The sequence below is a fragment of the Pinus tabuliformis genome, chromosome 7, assembly GCF_031772625.1.
Source record: "Pinus tabuliformis cultivar Carrire ecotype Pingquan chromosome 7, CPIR1, whole genome shotgun sequence".
Lineage (NCBI taxonomy): Eukaryota > Viridiplantae > Streptophyta > Pinopsida > Pinales > Pinaceae > Pinus > Pinus tabuliformis.
Genome location: NC_142293.1, coordinates 1,132,042,992 through 1,132,067,916, shown reverse-complemented (window position 1 = coordinate 1,132,067,916; position 24,925 = coordinate 1,132,042,992). Strand labels below are relative to the sequence as shown.

Sequence of the window (24,925 nt, the reverse complement as noted above, 5' to 3'; positions counted from 1 at the left end):
AATAAATTTAGCATGCAATAATCAACCAAGAGTTTCCAATAAAAATATGCATTTAGACATGCAAAAATAGAAAAATCCTAGCATACATTCATCGAATGAAAAAACGTTAAAAATATGCAATCAAACTTACAAATTTTCCAAGAAATTACCTTCTTCAACCTTGAAAAGACTTCTCCAAATACAAGTTAGTCTTCAATAGAAATAACTCCAAAATGATCATGTCTTCACAAGTAGCGAGTTACGACAAGGCTAAGTAGAGCTCTTTAAAGGATGCCCAAATCCACAAGTGATGATGAAAAAATAGAATGGAGTGATTCCCCATTCATATAAGTTCCATCACATCCATTAATCCATCTAAAAGCCCTTTAACAAGTTTGATTTTGAGTAAACATGAAGTAAATGGGTTACAAGCTAACCCTATAGCTTGATAAAACAAGATATGCCACTAATTTCCCACATATGTAAGCAGAAAACTCTCTCCAAGCATGACGTCATGCAAGGGCTAATAAGGCTCCAAAAGTGCAATATATAGGATAGATGCATCTCCAACCATGATGATCAACCTGTTGACCACTACCGGTCAATTGCCCATGCAGTACCACCCCCTTTTTTCTTTGCAAAAAGGGGTAGCACCTGATCGACGTGTCCGTGCCATCCTGTAGTGATCAGCAGCTTGATCTTTTTTGTAAACCCAGTCTGCATGTATGAATTGTAAATAATCTTAGCAGATATCAGTCGTGTATGTAAATTGCCTAGGTGGACCTAACTTTCTAATGGTAATCTATGTCCCGGAAGGTTTTTCGTCTCACCGATCCATGATCGGCAGAGTTTTCCTTCAGCCTGACCCCAAAGCCGGGTTGGATTTTGTCATTCGAATTTTAGGAGAATCCTAGTGTTAATCTGCTAGATTATAGTTGTGTCGCAGAAACTGGGTGATTTATGAGGGTCTATGATAAAGGGGTTTTCCCCCTTAAGATGTAAATTGTAAAAGTCATGATGTAATGTGTCTTGAGGGTTGGAAAATGTTTTAAATCCCCTCATGAGTCCTAAGTCCTAGATCCTAGGTGATGTTTCCAAAGGCTTAGTTCGATGATTGCACTTGGAACAGATTTGAAGCACATGAGGGTCACATGGAAGGTTCTTTTCAAACTTGATGAAATAGATGCCCTCCTTTCCAAAGTGACTCAGTTAGAAGGGAAAAAACTAATTTGGGCTCTAAAACCAGCTATGCTTGCTCTCATACAACACAAGTGTGAAAATCTCTGAATCTAACAAACCAGAAATCCTACTGCAGAAAACTGATTTACATCACCTACTTGTATTCTTCATTTAACAAGTTATTTTCAGAAAGTTCAGAAATTATTAATGTAAATACAGTGCAGCCTACACCACAATACAGATTGTGTACAGAAAAATAAATGAGACAATCATGCAAAGGACACTTGTTTTTGGACTAAACATCCCCAGAACAATCCAATGCAGGAAAACCGGTGCAACAACTCTGAGGGTTTTCTATTATAAATTAGAAGTTCTGAATACAAATGTCGGTTGCCCTCCCGACAAACTAGTGACAGAGAAATACAATGGCATAGAACCTGAGTGAGTTTAACCTCACTTCAGCCAGCAGAATCCGGCTGATCCGACAACAAATCTAGCTAGCCCTAGCTACAACTATGCTGCCCCTTCACAGTAACTGCGTGGGCCTGCGTGGAGCTCTATGAGGCTCCGCATCAGCTCTGTGTTGGCACTACTGCCCACTGTGTCAACTTTTCCGGTTGTTTCGGTAGGTCCCAGATTTTCTGCGTGGAAGGCAACTCTTCCTCTGCATTGGCCCTCCTGACTTTGCATCAAAGCTGCGTGGGCCTAGACTGGCCCAGTGTCAGCTCTCTTGGCTACTGCGCTGCCTCCACAAGTTTCTCTTCGCCTCTCTCTCTATATTCTCAAACTATCACTGCCCCTCAGCTACAAGATCTACCCAATTGATTTCCCTCCTGCGAACTTCTCACCTCGGAAAATTGATTTCCTCAACCTCTCTGTGTGTTTTCTCCAACTAACCCCAAGCCTTCCTTTATACGTTTCCTGTTGAGAAATCAACGGTCGTGATCTAATCTCTAATCAACGGCTAAGATTAAATTAGACTTGATCCTTGTCTCGTAGAAGCTTCTCACCCATATTTTCATTAATACCCATTAATATTTTAAATTTCCTAAATTTAGACTTAGGAACCCCATTAAAAATATTAATTATTTTAATAAAATACAATCCGGGTGTAATTTCTGGGTCTTGGAGATTTCATGTGTTCTAGCCCTTCCACAAAATTTCGAAGCTAGAACACATTCGATGCTATCCAAAAATCAACACTCCCTCTTAGCGAGGAATGTGCTCTAGCAATACTTCCCATCAGAAGTATCACACTGATCGACAACATCAGTCCTCTGCGCTACTGATGCTCGACTTGCTGCCCTGCATCCACTGTCCTGCTACAATCTGTACTGCTACCCATCACACTGCCATTGTCACTGCTGCATCTGTACTACAACTCCATCTCAATATGTTGCATCATGTTGTCCATAGCACTGCCACTGCTAACTGTTGCACTGCGACTCAGTCGCTAAGAAGTATGCAACTAAAAAGCCACCCAAAAGCTGACATGCTGGTTAGTCTAGATGGCCCTAGACGCTGAAGCTACCTTTGCTGCTAATCTGTGTTGACCCTCTGATTCTACTGCGCTACTATTGTATCTGCTCTGTGCCTTTCGCACTGCTGCAACCCTCTACTGTGCTACTTCAGACTTTGGCACTCTAGCTCTGCCATTGTTGCTCCATCATTCCTCGCACCAATTGACTCCCGTCATTTTGCTACTGTCATTAAGGTCTCCCGTAGCCGTATGTGATCCAAGAGTTTGGGCACCTCAAGGGTCCTGCCCCCATTGTAGTCCTCTTGACTACAGCTCAATATCCTCTCCGTCAGCGTTCGATGGAGCAGCCTTTGGGTCAGACTCTTCTTTGCCCTTCTTCCGAGGACACTGCGTAGCGAAATGACCCATTTCTCCACATCTGAAGCATCTGACTTTGGATATGTCCTTTTTCTTTCTCTTTTGCTTCCCTTGCTGTCCCGCTGATGCAAGAGTTGCATCCTCCTCTTCCTCCTTCGTGACTCTGACCCCTTTGCCGCTGCTTCCCGCCTTGGTCAACGTCTGATCTCTTCCTGTTGAAGAGCTGCCCACATCTCCCAACTGGGAAGAGAAGCCCTGCCCAAGATGCTTTGGACAAAGGTTTCCCAGTCTTCAATGACTGCATTCAGGGCAGTCCTGACAATGAATTCAGGATCTGCTGTAGCCCCTACGGAAGTTAGTTGGTCACGGATCCCTTGCAACTTGAGAAGGAGGGATCGATTTCTTCTCCCTTCTGCATCTGAAACTGTCTTAGCGGACTCTCAAGCAACATCTTCTGTTGAACGGAAGTTCCCTCGTACAAGGTGGTCAAGGCCTCCCACATTTCCCTTGCTGTGTCCTCAACAATATGTGGGATCACATGATCCTTGACTTCGTCCAAGATCATGCACTTCGCTTTTGGCTGAGCCTCCTCGTAGTTCTTGAGAGGATCAACATCAACTGGAATAACAACCATCTTCAAGGCATAATCCTTGATGCAATTTTTATCCAAAACTTCCAGGATCTTGGCCTTCTAGATGACGAAGTTGGATGCTCCATCCAACCTATCCTGATCCCTCAGTCGGTTCATTGCCATCTATGCTCAAATGAATGTCAACTAGTTCTCTTCTCCCTCTTTTGTTGCTGCCCTAGCAAAACTTGAATCTGGATTTATTTGGGGCTAGAAATCCTCTAAGGAACAAGCTCCCTCTGAATTTCGATTTCTTTCATGGAAAACCTTCTGCCAACCACTGTCGAACCACTCCTCTCTGTTCTCTCTTTGTTGCTGCTCAGCGCTTTATCTAGATTTCTTGGCAAGAAATCTTATGAGGAACTGATTCGCTCAACTTTGCTTCTGCCCCACTAGGTATTGTTTTGCACCAACAGAATTAGCACCCCACCAGCAACTTTAGATGAAATCTGTGCTGCACCTCTAGCCCCAACAACTGGAAAACTGAGACTCAACAGTCTCTGCGCTGGCCCAGCAATCACTGCGGTACCCCTGCAGCAACAACGTCACACAAACAGGTTGACACAAGCTTTGCGTGAGCCTCCCTTGGTGACTGCATCACCCCTCCTCTGCTCTCTCGGCCAGAAACTGCGCTGTCACTTGGGACAACTGCCTTCACACACATATTTTCTTCTGTTCTTTCGCCAATGGCTTCAGTCTTCCTTGATCTGCAATCCCTCTGATATCATGTGAAAATTTCTGAATCTAACAAACCAAAAATCCTACTGTAGAAAAATGATTTACATCACCTACTTGTATTCTTCATTTAACAAGTTATTTTCACAAAGTTCAGAAAATATTAATGTAAATACACTGTAGCCTACACCACTATACAGATCAAGTACTGAAAAATAAATGAGACAATCATGCAAAGGACACACTTATTTTTGGACTAAACGTCCCCAGAAAAACCCAATGCGGGAAAACTGGTGCAACAACTTTGAGGGTTTTCTGTTATTAAGTAGAAGTTCTAAATACAAATGCTGGTTGCTCTCCCGACAAACTAGTGACAAAGAAATACAATGGCGGAGAACCTAAGTGAGTTTTACCTCACTTCACCTCGCAGAATCCGACTGATCCGGCAACAAATTTGGCTCGCTTCGGCTACAATTGTGCTGCCCCTTCGCAATAACTGCGTGGAGCTCTCTGAGGCTCTGCGTTAGCACTACTGCCCACTGCGTCAGCTTTCCAGGTTGTTCCGATAGTTTCCGACAGCTCCCCGGCTTTCTACGTGGAAGGCATCTCTTCCTCTGCGCTGGCCCTCCTAGACTGGCCCAACGTCAGCTCTCCCGGCTACTGCGATGCCTCCACAAGCTTCTCTCCTCCTCTTTGTCTATATTCCAAAACTATCACTGCCCCTTAGTTGCAAGATCTCCCTGATCGATTTCCCTGCTGAGAACTTCTCACCTCAGAATATTGATTTCCTCAATCTCTCTGTGTGTCTTCTCCAACTGACCCCAAGCCTTCCTTTATACCTTTGCTGTTGAGAAATCAATGGTCGTGATCTAATCTCTAATCAACGACTACGATTAAATTAGACTCGATCCTAGTCTCTTAGAAGCTTCCCAACCATATTTTCATTAATACCCTTTAATATTTTAATTTTCCTAAGTTTAGACCTAGGAACCCCATTAAAAATATTAATTATTTTAATAAAATACAATGTGGGTGTAATTTCACGAAACGATTTCTGGGTCTTGGAGATCTCATGTGTTCTAGCCCCTCCACAAAATTTCGGAGCTAGAGCACATCCGATGCTACCCAAAGTCAACAACAAGTTCTTGGAGGAACCTTGTGAAGGGGTTAGACTTCCAGCTGCATCTTGTCTCAGTAACATCATGAGGCTAACCGCCCCTATAGCTTCTTACAATAATGATGTTGTGAGGAGAGTCTTCTAGTTGATGGTAGAAACTTTGCGAGATTTGGATAGCAGTGAGGGTCCTACATTTGGGAAGAAGCTTCAGGTTCTAAAAATTATGGCCATGACTAGGATATATGAAATCATGTTTAATCTAGAGTGTGATGGTTTGATCCTACGGATGTTCCAATGCTTCTTCAGTATTAGGAAATATCATCCCGACTCAGTCATAGCACACATGCAGTCCATATTGTCATCATGTATGAGAGGCCGTGACGCTGTTTGCTGGGTGTTGCAGTTTCAATTGTTGTCCCTTTGGAGGAGAGAGTAGTTGGTCTCACCTGCTGCTTATGAACTAGCTGAGAGGTTGGTTGAGCAAAACATTGGGTTGTTCAGGAGACAGTTGACCAAGGAGGAGTTGCTCAGTTTTGGGGGATCATGCAGCAGGAATGAGCTAAGGAGGAAGAGACTTTGTTTCATCTGCAGGGGACCTTGGGGATTTGACTGCTCATGGTTGAGTGACATGATGAAATTTCTAAGTCTGACACGTTAGAAATCCCTACTGCATTATCCGGTTTAATTTCTCCTACTTGTTCATTCCATTAACAAGTTATTTATAAATATAAATAATGAAATAAACACAAATGCAACCTTAACTCGTATACAGATCAACAACTGAAATAACTGAGACAAACACAAGGGACACTATTATTTTATGGACAATTGTCCCTGGAAAAACCCAATGCGGGAAAACCGGTGCAACAGATATGATGGTTTTATTATTATGCAGTTTCTATATATAACTAGGGTGCCAGAAATGGCTCACCCAACAGAAATGCCCCCGGCAGTAGTACCTCTCCTTGGAGACAGATATTCCGGCTGATCAATCACCAGATGAACGTTCCCACAGCAGCTATGGCAGCTCCTTAGTTGGACGGCGAAAGCTGCTCCAAGCTTCTTTACTGCTTTGCGTCACTCTGCAGGGACTGCATCACCCTTCTCGGCTCACCAGCACTCAGTCCGCCCTAAGAAAATTTGTTGGTGCTGCCTCTTGGCCCTGCGTCAACTCTGTGCAATTACTGAAGCCTCAGCATCAACCCCTTGGCTCTCTGCGTCAGGGCTCAAATCTTCTATGTCACCCACGTTGGCCTCTTCAGCCTCTGCGTAGCTCCCAACTGCCTATGCGTCAACCTTCCCAAGCTCTGCACTGTCTCTCTAGCACTATCTCTGCCTCTCTACTATGTATTCTCGGCCTCACGCTGAACTGCCCCTCATGCAATAGATCATTGGTTCGATTCTCTCAGCAAACCCTGCTCTAGAAAATCGAACTGACTGATCAATTTTGGTGTATCTCCAACTGACCCTCAAGCCTCCTCTTATACTTTTCTGGTTGAGTCTTCAATAGCCGAGATTAAGTCCCTAATCAACAACTAAGATTAGATTTGGCTTGATCCATGTCATTTAGAACATTCTCACCCAGTTTTATATTAATACCCATTAATATTTTAATTTTCCTAAGTTTAGATTTAGGAACCCCATTAAAAATATTAATTATTTTAATATCTCTCCAACTGGGTGGAATTTCCCCAAACCATTTCTGAGTCTTGGAGATTTTATGTGCCTTAGCCTCTCCACCAATTTTCATGGCTAGAGCACATCTGATGCTACCAAAAAACAACATGACACTAAGGAGATGACAAAGGTAGAGTAGGTGGAGATTCCTTCTGGCCTTCAGGGCGAGGATTCTTCCTTGGATGAGTCCATGGGTTCATACGAGGATGCCTTCGAGGAGCATGAGTCATGTAGAGTTGTTGACAGCAGGCCAGATTTATATGATGAGTAGTCAGTGGACCCTATGGGAGACATTCAGGATGGTGTGTCGCCGGTGATGAGTCAGCATGAGTAGCATATGATGGAGCACGAGTTCGCTGAGGAGGATGATGTGCACAGTATGCATGATGAGACTTTTGGGGAGAGCCAGTTGGAGGCTCATATTGAGCCCATGATGGAGGAGGATGGGCAACCACCCTTGGGGTCATCCATTGATGAGGAGAAGACATATGTATAAACAGTTGGCAAAGTGACATTATTCACTGACACTTGTCCTCAAGAGATGTTGGGGTCTCACAGGACAATTTTGCAGGAGATTGGTGGACTGAAGGAGCATGGAGTTTCTTATCAGACGAGAGAGATGGCAGTGCATCCATCTTGTGGTCTAGCCATTGATGAGGTGCAAACAAATGTAGTGGCGACCAACAAAGCTGCAACATTTTCAGGTAGCAGCCCTCTCCAGGAGTACATAAACAGGGCTTGCAACACAGTTTGCCCACTTTTTCCCATTAGAGGGAGAGCGGCAAGATTTCTTGGACATGTTTTGATTGACGGTGTAGAGCATTAGGAGTTGAACATGGACCAGTATTGGCATAGCATACGTATTCCTTGCACAGGTGTCCATACATTAGATTGGCGGGAGATCATGAGTTGGTATCCTCATGATGGGGTATCAACCTTAGTTCGGGGCACAGTACAACAGGGGCACTTAGATGAGGGGGTTACTATATGTTTTAGTGGGTAGTGGGATGTGGATCGATAGTTCATCAGTATTTTAGTAGCACTAGCCCAACATCAGGAGAGTGGGGTTGACCCTGCCCTATGCCCGAGGTTGGATTGGAGAAAGGTGATGAGTTGGTATTCGCTTGATCGAGCAATAACTATAGCCAAAGATAGAGCACAGTCTAAGCCAAGGGACTTGTGTTAAAAATTTTCTGTTTCCCACCCCGGTTTTCAGTTTCACCTTATTTCTCCCATATAGTTAAATGCCCATTCCCATAGCCATACATTTAACAGACTGAAAAAAATAAATATTGCTGAAAACACAAATTCTGGAAATTTTTTCAGAGTGCTGGAAATTGCAGAAATAAAAAATCAGCAATTAAAACAGCCATTAAAACACATTTAAACTCAGTGATTTTTGGTCAACTTGACCCTGGAAAAACCCCCTACAACTCTTGGGGAAAACCAGTTTGAGAGCTCTTCTTTATTTCTGGAAAATGCCTTTTACAGAGAAAATTTTTCAGCAAAAAATCAGCAAAACAGAAATTTTCCAGCAAGCAAAACTTATCTGTTTTCAGCCCAAACGACAATCTGAAAAATGCTGGAAGAGCTGTACGGACCGTACGGATGTACGGACTGTACGGACGTACGGATGTACGGACCGTACGGACTGTACGGACTGTACGGACGGCCGTACGGACTTGTACGGACAGCCCTCGGAAAAGTGCAGAAAATCGCCTCCTCGATATTCGTGCTGAAAAATATTTTTTTTCACTATTTTGCTCACAAAACTGCCTTTTTCTGCTTGTTCTTTATGCTGTTCGGATTTGCTGAAGTGCTGCCTTGGTGTGTGTGCCAAACTGCTGCCTCTTTCTCCTCCTTGTCCAGAAATCTCCCTTGCTCTCTTGCTCTCCTTCTCCCAATCTGCTCATGAAAGAATGAATGATCTTTTTCCACCTTTTCCTCCCTTAACCCAACCCTAAATGACTTTTGGGTGATCCCTAAATCCAATGGCTGAAATAGATTTAGATCAATGGCTGAGATTAAATGCTCATTTAAATCTCACTTTCTTTTTTTAATTCACCCCACTTTAATAAAGACCCACTTAGTCATTTATTTCCAAAGTCACTTTTCCTTTCTAATTTTTCATTGACTTTATAAAGTCACTTTAAAATTAGACTTAGTAACTTTATCACTTAAAGTCACTTTCAAATTAGATTTAACTTTATAAAAATTATAAAGTTACTTTAGGAGAAAAATTAAATTCTTTTGGACACTTTTCCCTAGGCCAAAGATCAAAGCCTTAGGGAACCACCTGTCCTCCGGTACCAAATTTCAACACTCCCTCTTACCGAGGAAGGTGTTCCTCACCACACCCATCTTGTCTCTGAAGTAGACATGCTTGCCCCGTGGTAAGGCTTTGGTAAGAATATCTGCAACCTGCTCATCAGTGGAAATATACTCAAGCTTTACAGCTCCCTTCTGAACATGGTCTCTGATGAAATGATATCTGATCCCGATATGCTTTGACCTGTCATGAAATACTGGATTCTCCGTGAGTTTAATGCAACTCTGATTATCACAGTAAATCACTGAAGGTCTCAACGGCTGACCAAATAAGCCAAACAACATCTTGCGAAGCCAGATGGCCTCACAACTAGCTAGACTGGCTGCCATATACTCTGCTTCCGCTGAACTCAGTGCTACTGACTGCTGCTTCCGGCTGAACCATGACACTACTGCTGAACCCAACCCAAAACAACACCCTGAAGTGCTCTTCCTATCAGAAGCACAACCTGCCCAATCAGAATCAGTGTATCCTGCCAATCTCACTCCATCTCCCTGCCTGTAGTCCAGACCATAATCCACTGTCCCCTGCAAGTACCGCAAAATGTGTTTTGCAGCCACCCAGTGAACCTTCCTAGGCTCACACATAAACTGACTCATCGTGTTGACTGCAAAACAGATATCTGGTCTGGTGTTGACCAAATACATCAAGGAACCAATCAGCTGCCTGTACAATGTGGGATCCACCAACTCGGAATCCGAAGCATGAAGCTTCTTCCAGTTGGTGATCATCGGTGTCGACATGGGTCTACAATCCTCCATGTGGAATCTGCTAAGGATGTCCACAATATACTTCCCTGCCCCAGGAAGAAATGCCCCTCCTCCTGCCACACCTCCAAACCCAAAAAGTAATGCATCAAGCCGATGTCCTTCATCTCAAACTCCGCTGCAAGATCTCTCTTACAGTGCTCTATGAGTCTCTCTGCACCTGTAATGATCAAGTCATCCACATACAGCACCAGAATGAGAGGCTCCTCACCAATCACAATAAAGTAAAGGTTCGGATCTGCCTCACTCTTTGTGAAACCCATCCCCTGCAAGTATGCATCTATCCTGGAGTACCAAGCTCTGGGAGCTTGCTTCAGGCCATAAAGGGCCTTCTTCAATCTGCACACATGGGACTCCTTCCCATGCACCTCAAAGCCCTGTGCTGCTCAATGTACACCTCCTCCTGTATGAAGCCATTGAGAAATGCGGTCTTCACATCCATCTGGTGGATCTTCCAACCCATCTCTGCTGCTATCGATATAATGGAGCGGATCGAAGTATATCGAGCCACGGGAGCGAAGGTCTCCTCATAATCAACTCCCTCTACCTGGGAGAACCCTCTAGCCACAAACCTTGCTTTGAATTTCTCAATGCTGCCATCTGCAGCATGCTTTACCTTGTAAAGCCATCTGGAAGTAACCACGGATTTGCCCTCAGGCCTCGGCACCACCTCCCAAACATCATTCTTCATGATAGAAGAATACTCCTCCTGCATGGCCTCTCTCCAGACCTGCTGGCTAGCTGCCTCCTCATAGCTAGAAGGCTCAGAGTCAAGGATGTTGGTAACCATCGCCATATAGCTACAAAATCTCTCAGGTGGTCTACTCTCTCTGACCGGCCTCTTCGGCTCAGCAACAGATGTGGCATCTCTCAAGGTGTCCTGAAGCCACTTGGGCTTCCTCTTCCCTGAGCATGCTTCTCCCATAGGAGAATGAAACTCCTCCTCCTCATCCCCATCAGTAGCCTGAACTCCTGACTGTCTGTCTGCTGTCCTCCTGCCTGCACCTGAACCTGTAGAAGCTGAGGTACCGTGTGAACTGTCCATCAGTGGACTCCCTAGTGAACTGCTCTGTGAACTGCTCTGTATGCTGCCCGGAGCACCACCCCTCTGGCTCGGCGAGCCACTGCTCACTGATGGACCTGACATCCTCATAGATGTACCTCCGGATCCTCCTGATCCCTGCCCACTGGATCCCTGCGACTGACTCAACTGCTGCTGAGGGTCTGGCTGATCCAGATACTCTAACTCCCGTGACCTCCTAAAGGCCCTGTCCTCCTCGAACTTCACATCCCGTCTGACAACAACTTTCCTCTGTGCAGGAATGTAAATCCGAAAGGCCTTTGAGGTCTCACTGTAGCCCACAAAGATACCCTTCTCTGCGGTGGGCTCTAGTTTGGTCCTCTCCTCCTTGGGTATATAGGAGTATGTAATGCATCCAAGGATATGAAGATGACCAAGATCAGGCTTCTTCCCAAAGAAAGCCTCCTCCGGAGTCATGTGCCCCAAGGCACGATGCGGACTCCTGTTCTGCAAGTAAACAGCTGTGTTGCAGGCCTCTGCCCACAAGAACAATGGCAACCCCTGATCATATAACATGGCTTTGGCAGCCCCTATGATGGATCTGTTCTTCCTCTCCGCAACCCCGTTCTGCTGGGGGTTGTAAGGAACAGTGAACTCCCTCCTAATGCCTGCCTCCGCACAATAGTCAACAAACTCTCCAAGGGTGTACTCTCCTCCATTGTCCGACCTCAGGGACTTGATCTTTCGACCTGTCTGAGTCTCCACAAGAGCTCTGAACTCCTGAAACCGCTTGAAGACCTCACTCTTGGTCTTCAAGAAATAAATCCAGGTCCTCCTGGAGTGATCATCAATAAATAAGACATAGTACTCATATCCACTCAAGGAAACATGAGACATCCGACCGCTCACATCGGAATGAATCAAATCAAGTATCCCCGTCGCTCTGCTGTCACTGCTGGGAAAAGGGGATTTGGCAAACTTGCCCATCGCACAACCTCTGCAAGTATCATGGTGATCAGTACTGAAATCTGGCACACCTGTAGTGATCTCCCGCAATGTCCTCAAGGCTCCATGAGACATGTGCCCCATCCTGCGGTGCCAAATCTCACATAGCTCAGAACTGCTAGCTCTGCTGTCGGTACTACAGCTCAATGCCAAAGGGGGCTGGAATGCAAACTTGTACACCTTTGCATGGCGTACACCTATCACTCTAGCTGAATCAGCTGGAGAGCCCCTGGGATACATCAACACCTGTCCTTCCCTGAACAGTACCTCATATCCTCTGTCCTCCAACGCTGAGACGGATATGAGGTTCTTCCTCATCCCTGGCACATAAAGAACCTCTGACACCTTCAAGGGAGGTTTGGACTCCCTCTGAAATGTCACTGTCCCCACCCCGACTGCTCTAACAACTCTGTCATCACCGAGTACTACCTCAATATCAGTGCCACTCTCTGAAAGCTCTGAGAAGTACTCCCGGACTCCTGTCATGTGACGTGAAGCCCCACTGTCCACATACCAGATACCTGTAGATGCTCCGCTAATCGAGGGAAAAGCATGCTCCCTCTGAACCTGTGTGGCAGGTGATCCTGCACTAGAGGACTCACATGTAGTGAACGCAAACTCCCGGTCAAAACGACCTGCAAAGTCCTCAATCTCAGCTGACGCTGCCACATCCTGGGTCTTCCCCTTCTTCTTCTTCTTCTCCGGACACACAACTGCATAGTGTCCCATCTTCTGACAATTCCAACACTTCACTTTGGAATAGTCCTTTTGTGAGTTACCCTGTTTACCTTTACCTTTGCCTTTGCCTCCACCACCGCTTGTGGAAGCCTGCTTCTTCCCTTTGCCTTTCTTGCCTCCTGCCACCAGTGCTACGTCCTCATCCTGCTCAACTGGCTTGGCTGCCCCAAGCTGTCCTTTCCTGATCTCTGTCTGTATACAATCATCCCAAAACCTCTCCCATGTGGGAAGGGTCTCACGTGCACAAACCCCATCAGCAAAGTTCAACCATGAACGGGGGAGGCCATTCACTGCAATACGCACCAACTCAGTGGATGGAATGGCCTCTCCAATCGCTGCCAACTCATCTCTCACATTGGTAATCTTTGTGAGATATCCAGCTGCACTATCATTCCCCATCTTAATGTTCTTCAGCTTCTCCTTCAGGACCATCTTCCGGTTCTCATTGGTACTCTGGTAGAGATTGGACAATGCTGTCCACATCTCATGGGCATTGCTCTTTCCTCTCACATGAGGAATGCAATGGTCTTTGATTCCGTCTAGAATCAACCTCTTACCCTTGTTGTTCTTTCTATTATAAGCTGCCAACTGAGTAGCATCAGTAGGCACAACAACAGGGTGCTGTGCTGTATGCACCATGATATCCCAGACTTCTGCCTCCTCAAAGATACTCTGCATTCTCTCCTTCCAAACGCTGTAATTTGTATGCCCATCCAACCTATCCTCCACCCTCAATCCCAATGACATCTTGCTGTCCTAAAACTGAAAAATAGCACTGCTGTGGTAAAGATAAAACTGCTGTTTATGAAAAATCAGCTTGCTGGAATTTTCTGAGTGAAAAAATCAGCAGCTGTATTTTTTCTCTTTTGCTGTCCCAAACTGCCCTTCAGCACTCAGCTCTGATACCATGTTAAAAATTTTCTGTTTCCCACCCCGGTTTTCAGTTTCACCTTATTTCTCCCATATAGTTAAATGCCCATTCCCATAGCCATACATTTAACAGACTGAAAAAATAAATATTGCTGAAAACACAAATTCTGGAAATTTTTTCAGAGTGCTGGAAATTGCAGAAATAAAAAATCAGCAATTAAAACAGCCATTAAAACACATTTAAACTCAGTGATTTTTGGTCAACTTGACCCTGGAAAAACCCCCTACAACTCTTGGGGAAAACCAGTTTGAGAGCTCTTCTTTATTTCTGGAAAATGCCTTTTACAGAGAAAATTTTTCAGCAAAAAATCAGCAAAACAGAAATTTTCCAGCAAGCAAAACTTATCTGTTTTCAGCCCAAACGACAATCTGAAAAATGCTGGAAGAGCTGTACGGACCGTACGGATGTACGGACTGTACGGACGTACGGATGTACGGACCGTACGGACTGTACGGACTGTACGGACGGCCGTACGGACTTGTACGGACAGCCCTCGGAAAAAGTGCAGAAAATCGCCTCCTCGATATTCGTGCTGAAAAATATTTTTTTTCACTATTTTGCTCACAAAACTGCTTTTTCTGCTTGTTCTTTATGCTGTTCGGATTTGCTGAAGTGCTGCCTTGGTGTGTGTGCCAAACTGCTGCCTCTTTCTCCTCCTTGTCCAGAAATCTCCCTTGCTCTCTTGCTCTCCTTCTCCCAATCTGCTCATGAAAGAATGAATGATCTTTTTCCACCTTTTCCTCCCTTAACCCAACCCTAAATGACTTTTGGGTGATCCCTAAATCCAATGGCTGAAATAGATTTAGATCAATGGCTGAGATTAAATGCTCATTTAAATCTCACTTTCTATTTTTTAATTCACCCCACTTTAATAAAGACCCACTTAGTCATTTATTTCCAAAGTCACTTTTCCTTTCTAATTTTTCATTGACTTTATAAAGTCACTTTAAAATTAGACTTAGTAACTTTATCACTTAAAGTCACTTTCAAATTAGATTTAACTTTATAAAAATTATAAAGTTACTTTAGGAGAAAAATTAAATTCTTTTGGACACTTTTCCCTAGGCCAAAGATCAAAGCCTTAGGGAACCACCTGTCCTCCGGTACCAAATTTCAACAACTTGGGTGATGATTGTCCATGGTGGCATTGGGATCTAGGTGGATTTACTAGTAGTAGGTTGAGTCAAAGATGGGCATGGGAGCCAGGTATTGGGGGATCCAATCATGTTTGGATTGCTTGGAGACATGATGTGGACCAGTGGTTCATATGGGATCTTGGTATTAGTTTGCAGATGCCTCTACAGTGGACAGGTGTAGATTGCTTGAGGGCAAGCAATCTTGGGGCGGGAGGATTTGTAGTCTCCCCATATTTATTTTCCTCCATAGTACAGCCAGGGTGGATTTCCAGGGTAGGGGATGGCCAGGTCAGTGGAGCAGGTTTATGTCATCAGGGGTTCCAATGGAGTTTTGAGGAGTTTTTATGGGATCTAATGGCATTCGCTTGGCATATTTCATCATCCGCACAGTTTGCCTTTCGTTTTATCGCATTCCAACAACTTTCAAAAATTAGCATTATTATGGGGCCTAACTTAATTAATTATGTTTGAGGTGGCATTTCGGGGGAACTAATTGACAGAACACCTTAGTGTAATAGCTCGTTGGAACCTCAACGAGAAGATCTACAAGATGGGATATTGAGAAGTGACTTCTAGTGGTCGAAGAGAGTATGGTGGGTGATTTACCATTTTCTTTAGCTAAAAATGACTTAAGTGAAATAAAATAAAATTAAAAAGTCACTTAAGATAAAGTCAATGGAAGAGCTTTTAGAATAATGATAAAATAATAAAATAAGATGCTTCTAGAGGCTTGGAGATCTATCCATTAGATCTATAAAAGGGGAGGAGGAGGTCATTTGGAGACATCTTGGATTTGTGTTTTCTTCTTGTGGAGAGGTTTGAGAACCTGTTTCTCTACTTCAGCAGTATCCCTAGGGAGGAAACCCTCGGGTGATTTAGAGAGATTGGGCGAGCACCCATCTCCCCTTGGTGGATTCATTCAGAATCCACAGGTGTAGTGATTGATTTCCTATTTCAGTTTGGAGGTCGACATCAGCATTATCACATATCTTGGAGGGTTGTTTCTAGCTGTTGTATTGGCTTATATTTCTATATGATAAAGTTGGATTTTGTAATTGTTGCTGCATTTCTCATTGTTCCTCATGTTGTGATATTTTAATGAGATTTTCGTGAAATTTATGGGTTTATTGTTTCTACCAAATTTCTGGTGTTTGGGTTTTACATGGAAATCTTTTGTTTGTGAATGGAATTTTTATCTGGAGTTTTTGTGAGTTAAAAATTTGAGAATTCCCCGAAATTTTTGCATTTGGGACATCACACATCATAGTGGACCATACTTAATTTGTAAGGGCATAGTAAGACTTGCAATTGGAATCACCTTCAAATATCTAACTAGACTAAGCCTTGTAAAAGTGTTGCATACATTTTTAGAGGTGGCTAGGTAATCAACCCTATTAGGTGTTGTTAGCCCCCGAGGGGAGGAGACATTTCCAAAGTCAACTCTTCAATTCATAGGTGTTAGTGACAATAAATGGCAACGAAGGGGAATGACTTCATGGCTAAGTGCCATGGCTAGGAGACCAGTTGATGGAGGTCCACATCCTAAGTGTATAGATGTAATGGTGGCAGCAATTGTGGAGGCATGAGCTACCCATTTTGTCAGCGTGCTTTTTCCACTCCTCTATTGCACCTTTTGCTTCTTTTTGTTAATGCTTTTATTTGGAGCACAACTTAGGTGTGCATGCATGCTTTTTATGATATAGCATTTATTTACCCCTTAACGATGGTTCTGTTTCTCGTTCATCAAGGTTGGGATATGCAAGGGTTTTGTATGATGAGATGGAGCATCTAGTGCTCAAGAACCGGGTGATGGATAATGAGGGGGTAGATCTCATGCTAGGCTTTTGCCCACATGGTAGTTATGTCTCGACTATCTTTTGCATTTTAATTTTTCTTTTTCTTTTGTTGGGCCATTTTATGCTTTTATTTTTCTTGTAGTTGCATCAACCTCTTGGGCAAAGTTTCCAACCCTAACTCATGGATGTGGACATATGAGTGCCAAATCCCAATGAAGTTATGAACTAGTGACAGTTAACCCGAAGGGTGGATGTGACATTAGGGAAACTTGAAAAGTGGTAAGTATGGAATGGTTATGTACACGCTACTTCAATCCAAGTTTCCCAAGTAGTTCCCATCCTATAACCCTAAGGCCTTAGAAGAGGTCCCACTAGACTACAACTAAAGACTAACCCCCATAGTAAGGTGAGAGAACAAGTTTACAATCAAGATCGGTTAATCATCCAGATCACCCATTTATCCATGTTAGAATGCCTAAAATATTTGGTAAAAGCACATGATTGCAAAATGGTTAAAGTACTTGCCAAGTGGTAGCCCACCTTTATTCAAGAGGAATGTCGAAGGGTGAGAGCTGTATGACCCATGCAAATGGAAGAGGAATGTGGCATATTATCATATGTGAGCAATGTATAGGGCTGTTGGCTAGCTGGTTGCCCAAGATAGGAGAAACGATTTCTTCTACGGGGTTACCCACTTTTGGTGGGTAACAGTCCCCACATATGATCATGTAAGTTAAATGCATAAGACACCAGGATTGGTGGCTAACCTCGTTAATCAAAAATACTTGAATACCAAATATTGATATCTCACATAAGGCTTTATATAGTGATTACATCTAATCCAACTACCACATTAATTACAGATTATTAGACCACCCTTTGACCCTGACATAAATGAGGGACCGTTAAGGTCACCTTATAACCATCAATGCGAGCTATCACTGCTCACTAAGGGTGAGCCATAACTGATTTTAATTACTGCTAAGGAACCAAAAATTAAGCTTGACTTGGGATTAAAGAAGGTAAAGATAGAACAATAATGTATCTGACCAAGTAAAGATCACATCCCAACATCTCCCCTTAATATGCAATTGGAAAACAAGTGTTTAAAAGGAATTCCATGTTGAAGTTGGAAAGATAAATACACAAAGGACCGAGATTGGCAGGTAGTTATAAACATTGTTCTATTAGAAGGTAACTTTTTTCTTTGTGCACAATAGTACCTTTTTCTTCCAGCAGAAGAACCCTATCTTGTATGGTTAAATCAAGACTTATTCCGTTAAGGTTGAATGTGTATGTCAAAAAATTGTCAAACATCTTCTACATTTCTATAGGTTCTTATCATCCCAAATTTTTTTAAATTGTTCCATTCGAAACATGATTCTTGTCTACTTCTAATTAATTAATTTTCTTGCAGGCTTGGGGATGGATGGAATGGAAGGAAGGAAACATTGCTACTGCCAGGGAATTATATCAACAAGCATTGGAAATAGATTCGAAGAGCTCAAATGCAGCTCGTTGTCTTCAGGTATCATCATAAATACAAGGTATCCTGTAGTTTTAATTTCAGGGATTTTCTTTTACGTAAAGAAATTTGGGCAATTTTATTAATCTAAGTAAATAACCCACGTATATAATGGTACATCATAATTGTTGAAACACTGTTGGTATAATTATCTATAACTGAAATGCATATAGTGTTTTGCAACAGAAAAGTAGGGGCATGAAGATGATCTTAGATTATCATAGTAAATATTGTTTTCCTTTGATAAAAATGCTACATAAGGCACTAGACCAACCAGCAATGCTACATAAAGAACAACCAGACAGATTTTTCACGTCCTTAACTGACAAATCCCCTTTGGACCTAGTTTGAGCAGCTAATTCATCACATTCTCTCTTTTGGAAGGATTCAATAGTACCTATTTGACCATCAAAGAGACAAATTAACATTGAACTCTCCAAATTATATATATTGAACACTACCAAAAAAAAAAGACAATACCAGAATTCACGGAAGTAATCAAGGATGAGAAATTTGCAATAACTTAAGAGAATTGCATGCTAATGTATTGCTTCTTGTAAAAGTGATGTAATTTGATTTCGTTGTTTACTAGCATTGTCTTGTGAACCTGCAGTCCCAAAAGAATCGATATGTCTGACCATTTTTGGTCCCCCACAATGGGGGCACCTCTCATTGATTAAGCAAGATTAGGCCAATCTTGCTTTGGAGGGAAATCCTTGATACACCACCAACCACATGAGCATCCCCAGTTTGTGGGATACTTTGTACGACCATGCACTATTTAGTCTAGTGACCTAGAAAAATTTGTTATCTGAATACTCCATCTTTGGATCAAGATAGCTTCTACATGAATCCTCATATATAAGTATGTATAACCTCCTAGAATCATCGTTGAAAGACACTCTGATATCTCTAGACCTAATCCCAAATAGGGCCCTAGAGAAAACCATTCATCTTGAGCAAATCTTGCACAACTATAAGTGATTGCAAGTTCCTAATGATGATTACAGTAGAAGTCAGCAAGCATTTGGAGAGGACTAAATCTCTCTAATTTGTTCTTCTTTTTACATTCCAATGATCTCACCAAACACAAGGATTCTTCATACTTATCCATCTGGCCTGGAACTGCAAAATATCTAAAAATCAGTTACTCCACACCTTCCAAGTCCATATTGGGCAAAAGGGAAGATCCTAGCTCCACTTCCTCCTTGTACAATATCATGATAACCAATCTGCCCCTTGTTTCCATGCTTCCCAAATTTATTCTAGCACAAGGATGAATCTTAAATTAATAGGGAGATCCAATAATATCACATTTGTAGAATTGTTCTGTAATTCGGTCAATGTGGCTACAGTGAAGAATCTTGTGGGTGATGGCATTTTTTCATGGGCTATCACCCTCAAGGCTCCTAACCACCCACCTCACTGCCAAAATTTTTCCTTGAGTGAAAATATCATCAAGGCTGAATCCATTGGCTTTCTTTAGAATGATATGGAACTACCAATGTACCATTGGAAAACCTATCTCACCACCAAATTTACCCCAGAGAAAATATTTGAAAATTTCCAACTGAAGATATAGAGACCTAGTCAAGGACCAATAAGAGGATCTGAATACATGACCAGCCTGTAGATTTCTTGAAATGATGGTTTGGTTACCAGTAATTGAGAGATCTTGATATATCCATTTCTACAACTTAGTCTATGCATGTGCCATATAGTTGAAGGGAAGGGCCATTGTGAAAGGGGATATTCAAATATCTAGCAATTTCTTTGGGCCTTATCCTTTTCCAACTTTGAGGGATCCATGGTAGAGGATCATTGACTTCATTAACCAAAATTCATATTTGTGATCACTAACAAGTGCATTCAAATCTAAGAAGAAGGTATCTGAGCATCCAGTATTCCATTGCAACAAAGCAAGATGTAATCATATGAAGAGCATAGAGTCATCAATAAAGTGGTTGTTCACAATCTTGTCTCCAAGAAAAATATGAATTCCTTGAATCTTCCCCTACAAACTGTAATGTCTTTTTCGAAATTAAATTGTTACAAGTTTATTTATTCTACAATTTTAACAATTCTGGAGGCCATGGGACCCATGTGATTTTTGGAAAAGACTTAGGAAGGAAAAAGGGGCCGAAATGTTTTGTTGGCATAGCATGGAGGCCACCCACATGAGGAAATATGCACCACCTTAGAGGGAAGTTCGAATGTCTAAGGAGGGAAAGTGGAATTGCTAGTTGGAGGGGGCCCACATGGGAAAAGAGGCCCACGAATTATAAATAGGGGAAGCTCAGCCTCATTTGGTATCTTTTTGACATATTGAATTCAATCTTAGTTGTTCGAGCTGCTTAGCCGACTTACTGTGCTGTTTAGCACATGAGTGTCTTCGAGCGGAGATCTCAACCCTTGCTTCGATGGAATTCGAGTGCTAGCCCTAGGAGGGAGTTCTTCTTCATCACAATTCGTAGCAGCAGCAGGGAGACGAGTTACAAAAACTATAGTCGAGTTGCAATAGCAGGGAGACGAGTTACAACAACTATAGTCGAGTTCCAACAACAGGGGAAGTAAAGGCAAGGAGGCTGAGTTACAGCGGCAAGGAAAGGAGCAGTAGGAGGGCCGAGTTACAGCAGCAGGAAAATGGCAACAAGGAGGCTGATTTCCAGTAGCACGGAGAGTAGCAATAGCGCAGAGCAGGGAGGGTAACAACAATGCAGAACAAAGAGAGTAACAACAACACAGGGACTGCGCAACCATTGGAGTGAGATTTGTTGGGCAACATTATCCTGAGGATTTGGAGCTAGGGAGCTATGAGATCATTTGGAGGGCCATTTGAGGAGGATTTCTGGAGTTGGGAGTGCAAATATTGACAGGATCAATCACAACAAAAAAATTCGTATTTGGAGGGCTAAGCTGTGAAGGGTCAATTTTTGAAGGTTGGAACCAAGGGAAACCCTTTCTAGGTTTTTTTGGGTTTTTGGTAAGGAGTACACCACTAACTTTATACAATTTTCTGGGCATATCTAACGGGTCAAACAGGGGTCCCAACTTAGCCAGTCGCTAGAGGAGCTAAGGGGAAATTGGGCCGAAACTCCGAGGTCAACACTTGGCCAATTCATTCGTGGGTTATTATAGGTATTTGGTGGAGAGGCCGGGGTTAATTTCCGAAATTCTTTTAGCACCGTAGGTGGGGTTTCCAACAACATCTTTGCAGTAGACAACACGGTTTCACAAGGGCAGCACAGGGCATCATTGCAACAGCTATTTGTGCCATCTGGGTTTGACATATTACCACTTGGACTTGATCACGCTTGCCGTTGAGGCAAGCCAGGTGCACCACTTCCACATTATTGTACTTTGCTCGCAGATTATAATAAAATGGCTCAACTGTTAATTAAGCCTAGACATTTTATGGGTGTGCACTGAATGTTTCAATTTTATGGTGTTTTTTTTATTGTTTGCTTTGCATAGCACTATTTTTCCTAGCTTGGAACATTACAGTGGTATCAGAGCATGATCTTGGCCCAACTGTGGGAAACTAGCCAAAAGATCATGGAAGCTTTGGGTATGAGTGCACAGTGATAGGTGAAATCGGAGACAAACCCATGGCTCAAGGGAAATCCAGTATGTAGAAATTTTGGGGTAGAATTCATTGGGGCGATGAGAGGTTGGCCCAGTTGAGGAGGGTCACAGACCAAACCCATTCTCACCCTTACAACAGAGACATTAGAGGTGAGCAGGTTGTGGTGGTGCAGCCATCTACATCATGTGGGGAAAGACGATAGAATCAGGGTACTAGATCTCCTGAAAAGGAGTAGGCAGGACAAGGAAAGTTAGAGGGCGAGGCCAGGGGATGCTTTTGTTGGTCGAGACCTAACTTCAGATATCAAGAGCATGAGGAGGAGGTTAAGCATGATGCTGAGAGCCCATAGGATGGTGAGGATTGATATACCCGGTGTGGCGCAAGAGTCGCCTTTATTAGATATCTCTTTGATAGCCCTAGTTGACACCTTGGTGGAGAGGATAAAGCCTACACAATAGAGCTATCTGTTGAGAGGGTGCCACCTATTGTTGCATAGAATGTCTAGGCACCGCGACAACGGCTTAAATCGGGGGCTGTCACCTTGATCTCCAATCTCTCCGTTTAAGCTGTCTCCCTACAACAGGCTAAGGGGGGTAGACCCTATGGAAAAGTGGAATGAAGAAGAACTAGTTGGGAAACTACCAGTTCGGGAGACACAGTGAAGCGATTAAGTACTTGATTAAGATTTAGCAAGACTTATAGATTAGATTTTAAACGATTGATACCAGTGCCTTATGGAGTCAACAATCTTGCTAGGGAAATTAAGACCAAGTAATCGATTAGCAACTACTGCTTAGATGAATGACTATTTTATATGCAATGCAGATCCTAAAACTAATGTGAGATGCAAGAATCTTGGTTAATTTTAGTTAAATGCCTATTTAAATGTGAACTCTTCAATCCTTTCTGTGTTGAGCCTGATTTCATAGTAATTGGCAGAGAGAATATCAGGGGAAGCACACTAAGGTGTGATTAACGATACCTCTCTTGAAATTCTAACATACCCGGTGCCTCCGGCGTTGCAGAGAACTGTGGTTTTGACGACTGCAAGGTCACCATTTTAAGTACTATTAAAACAGGCTTCTCAAGAAAAGACAGATGGAGATCTATCTGTCTATCGACCAAGCTTATGCTTGGAAGTAAATTTTATCTATGCAAAGTTAACTTATATGCAAATGCACCGGAAGATGAGATGAAGGTAGACTCGAGAATGGGAAAACACTTATGCCACAAAAACCCTCGATTACCCAAATGAAATGCTCGCCTTTTTTTAGATGAAGACTTAGAAAATAAACTCTTGAAGATACTATAGTTAAAACACCAACTTATTTCAAATCTTTTTGATACAATTTAGCTCAAAGAGAACAAAAACAACTTTGCAATTCGATATCAATGTCAACATATGCTCAAAAAAGTACTCAGTTTATGAAACAAAGGATATGCATTTTATCACAATTCCATGACAGAGTACTTAATTTTCAGAAATTGTTTTTTAGGACAGTAGTAAGAAAAACTTTATGACAACAACAATATGACAATGAAAACAGTAAGCTATCAATGATATCTTTATGCCAAAAATTTACCGAAAATTTTCCAAACTTGCCCACATGAATTATCAAAAATTTTTACCCTGTTGTGATGTGATTTTCGGAATTATATCAGATCTGATATATTTATTACAGCCAACAGTTAAAACATGAAATAAGCCTAATGATGAATGCCCAACTCAAGAAATTAATTCCCTAATGTATTAGACAACTTAGGAACTGATTTTAGGCTAACCCACATGAAATTTTTCCACTGCTATATTTCAGACTTCAGAAATAGAATTATTCAGAGATAACAGTGACCCAAAATGTAGATCTAGGCCAAATTCTTGATACACATCAAACATAAATGACTTATTAATGTATTTAACAATTTTTTAGCCAATTTCAAACCACTTAGATGTGTTTTTCACCACTATTAGAAAGGTATATGACTGTTGTAACAAACAGTGAGGAAAAAGGCGGTTCAGAGATCAAACCCTTAGGCCCTAGGCCTTGAATATCACTTGCCCAAGTTGCCAAAAAAATTTTCAATATCTGAAACACAAATTTTTACCAAATTTTCTGCAAAAACCCACCAATGATTAGCTTCTGAAAATCAAATATTCAAATCCAAAATGGAGCAAGGGAATCTAGGGCCAATGAGAACTAGCACTAGGCTCAATAGAACTAGCGTTAGGCTAGGAGAAGACAGATCTGGGCTTAGGAGCCCCAAAACTTGAAACCCTTGTTCTGAAAAAAATTATTTTGCTTCAGATCTTCAGATTTATTGCAAAATCTTTAATGGTTGGCCTTTAAAAAGATATGGGATAAGATATTGCTCTCCAAGGCCTAGATCTATCTTAAAACCCCAGATCTGCTTGAAAAATCTCAGATCTGAAGATTTACTTGGTTGGTTTCTCAGATCTATTCCTGCAAACAATCTTTGAGCCCAGATCTTGCCCTCTAGGGTCTAGATCTAGCTCAGATTTGAAGATTTACTTGGTTGATTTCTCAGATTTATTCTTGCAAACAATCTTTGAGCCCAGATCTTGCTCTCCAGGGTTTAGATCTAGCTCAAATTTGAAGATTTACTTGGCTGATTTCTCAGATCTATTCTTGCAAACAATCTTTGAGCCCAGATCTTGTCCTCTAGGGTCTAGATTTAGCTCAGATCTGAAGATTTTCTTGGCTGATTTCTCAGATCTATTTCTACTCAAGTGAAAAGAGAAAAACCCAATACCCAATATGTACAAAAATAGAGAAAATCCCCAAAACCCAAGTGTTAAAATTCAAAATTATGTTACAAAATTTTAGATCTACACAAGTAAATAACAGATTTATACAAATAATTTACAGATCTATACAAATTATTTACAAATCTATCAGATCTGAGGAGTATGAGTTCAACTCCGCTTCGAGATCTGATAATCTAAGGCTCTTAATACCCAGATCTATTAAAATTTCCACAAA

The 24,925-nt window shown here is 42.3% G+C and overlaps 1 protein-coding gene across 2 annotated transcripts in view; it reads left to right on the top strand.

Annotated features, from left to right (window-relative positions):
• The window catches only part of HCF107 (high chlorophyll fluorescent 107), a 434,314-nt gene that overhangs the window by 237,757 nt on the left and 171,632 nt on the right, over window positions 1–24,925 (top strand). For both annotated transcript variants that reach the window (XR_016266887.1, XM_089459467.1), the window contains exon 6: window positions 18,233–18,343. Coding sequence is in view for 1 of the 2 variants with exons in the window: in XM_089459467.1 (XP_089315593.1) it covers window positions 18,233–18,343 (111 nt within the window). In the remaining variant the exon portion in view is untranslated. The remainder of the gene's footprint in view (window positions 1–18,232; window positions 18,344–24,925) is intronic.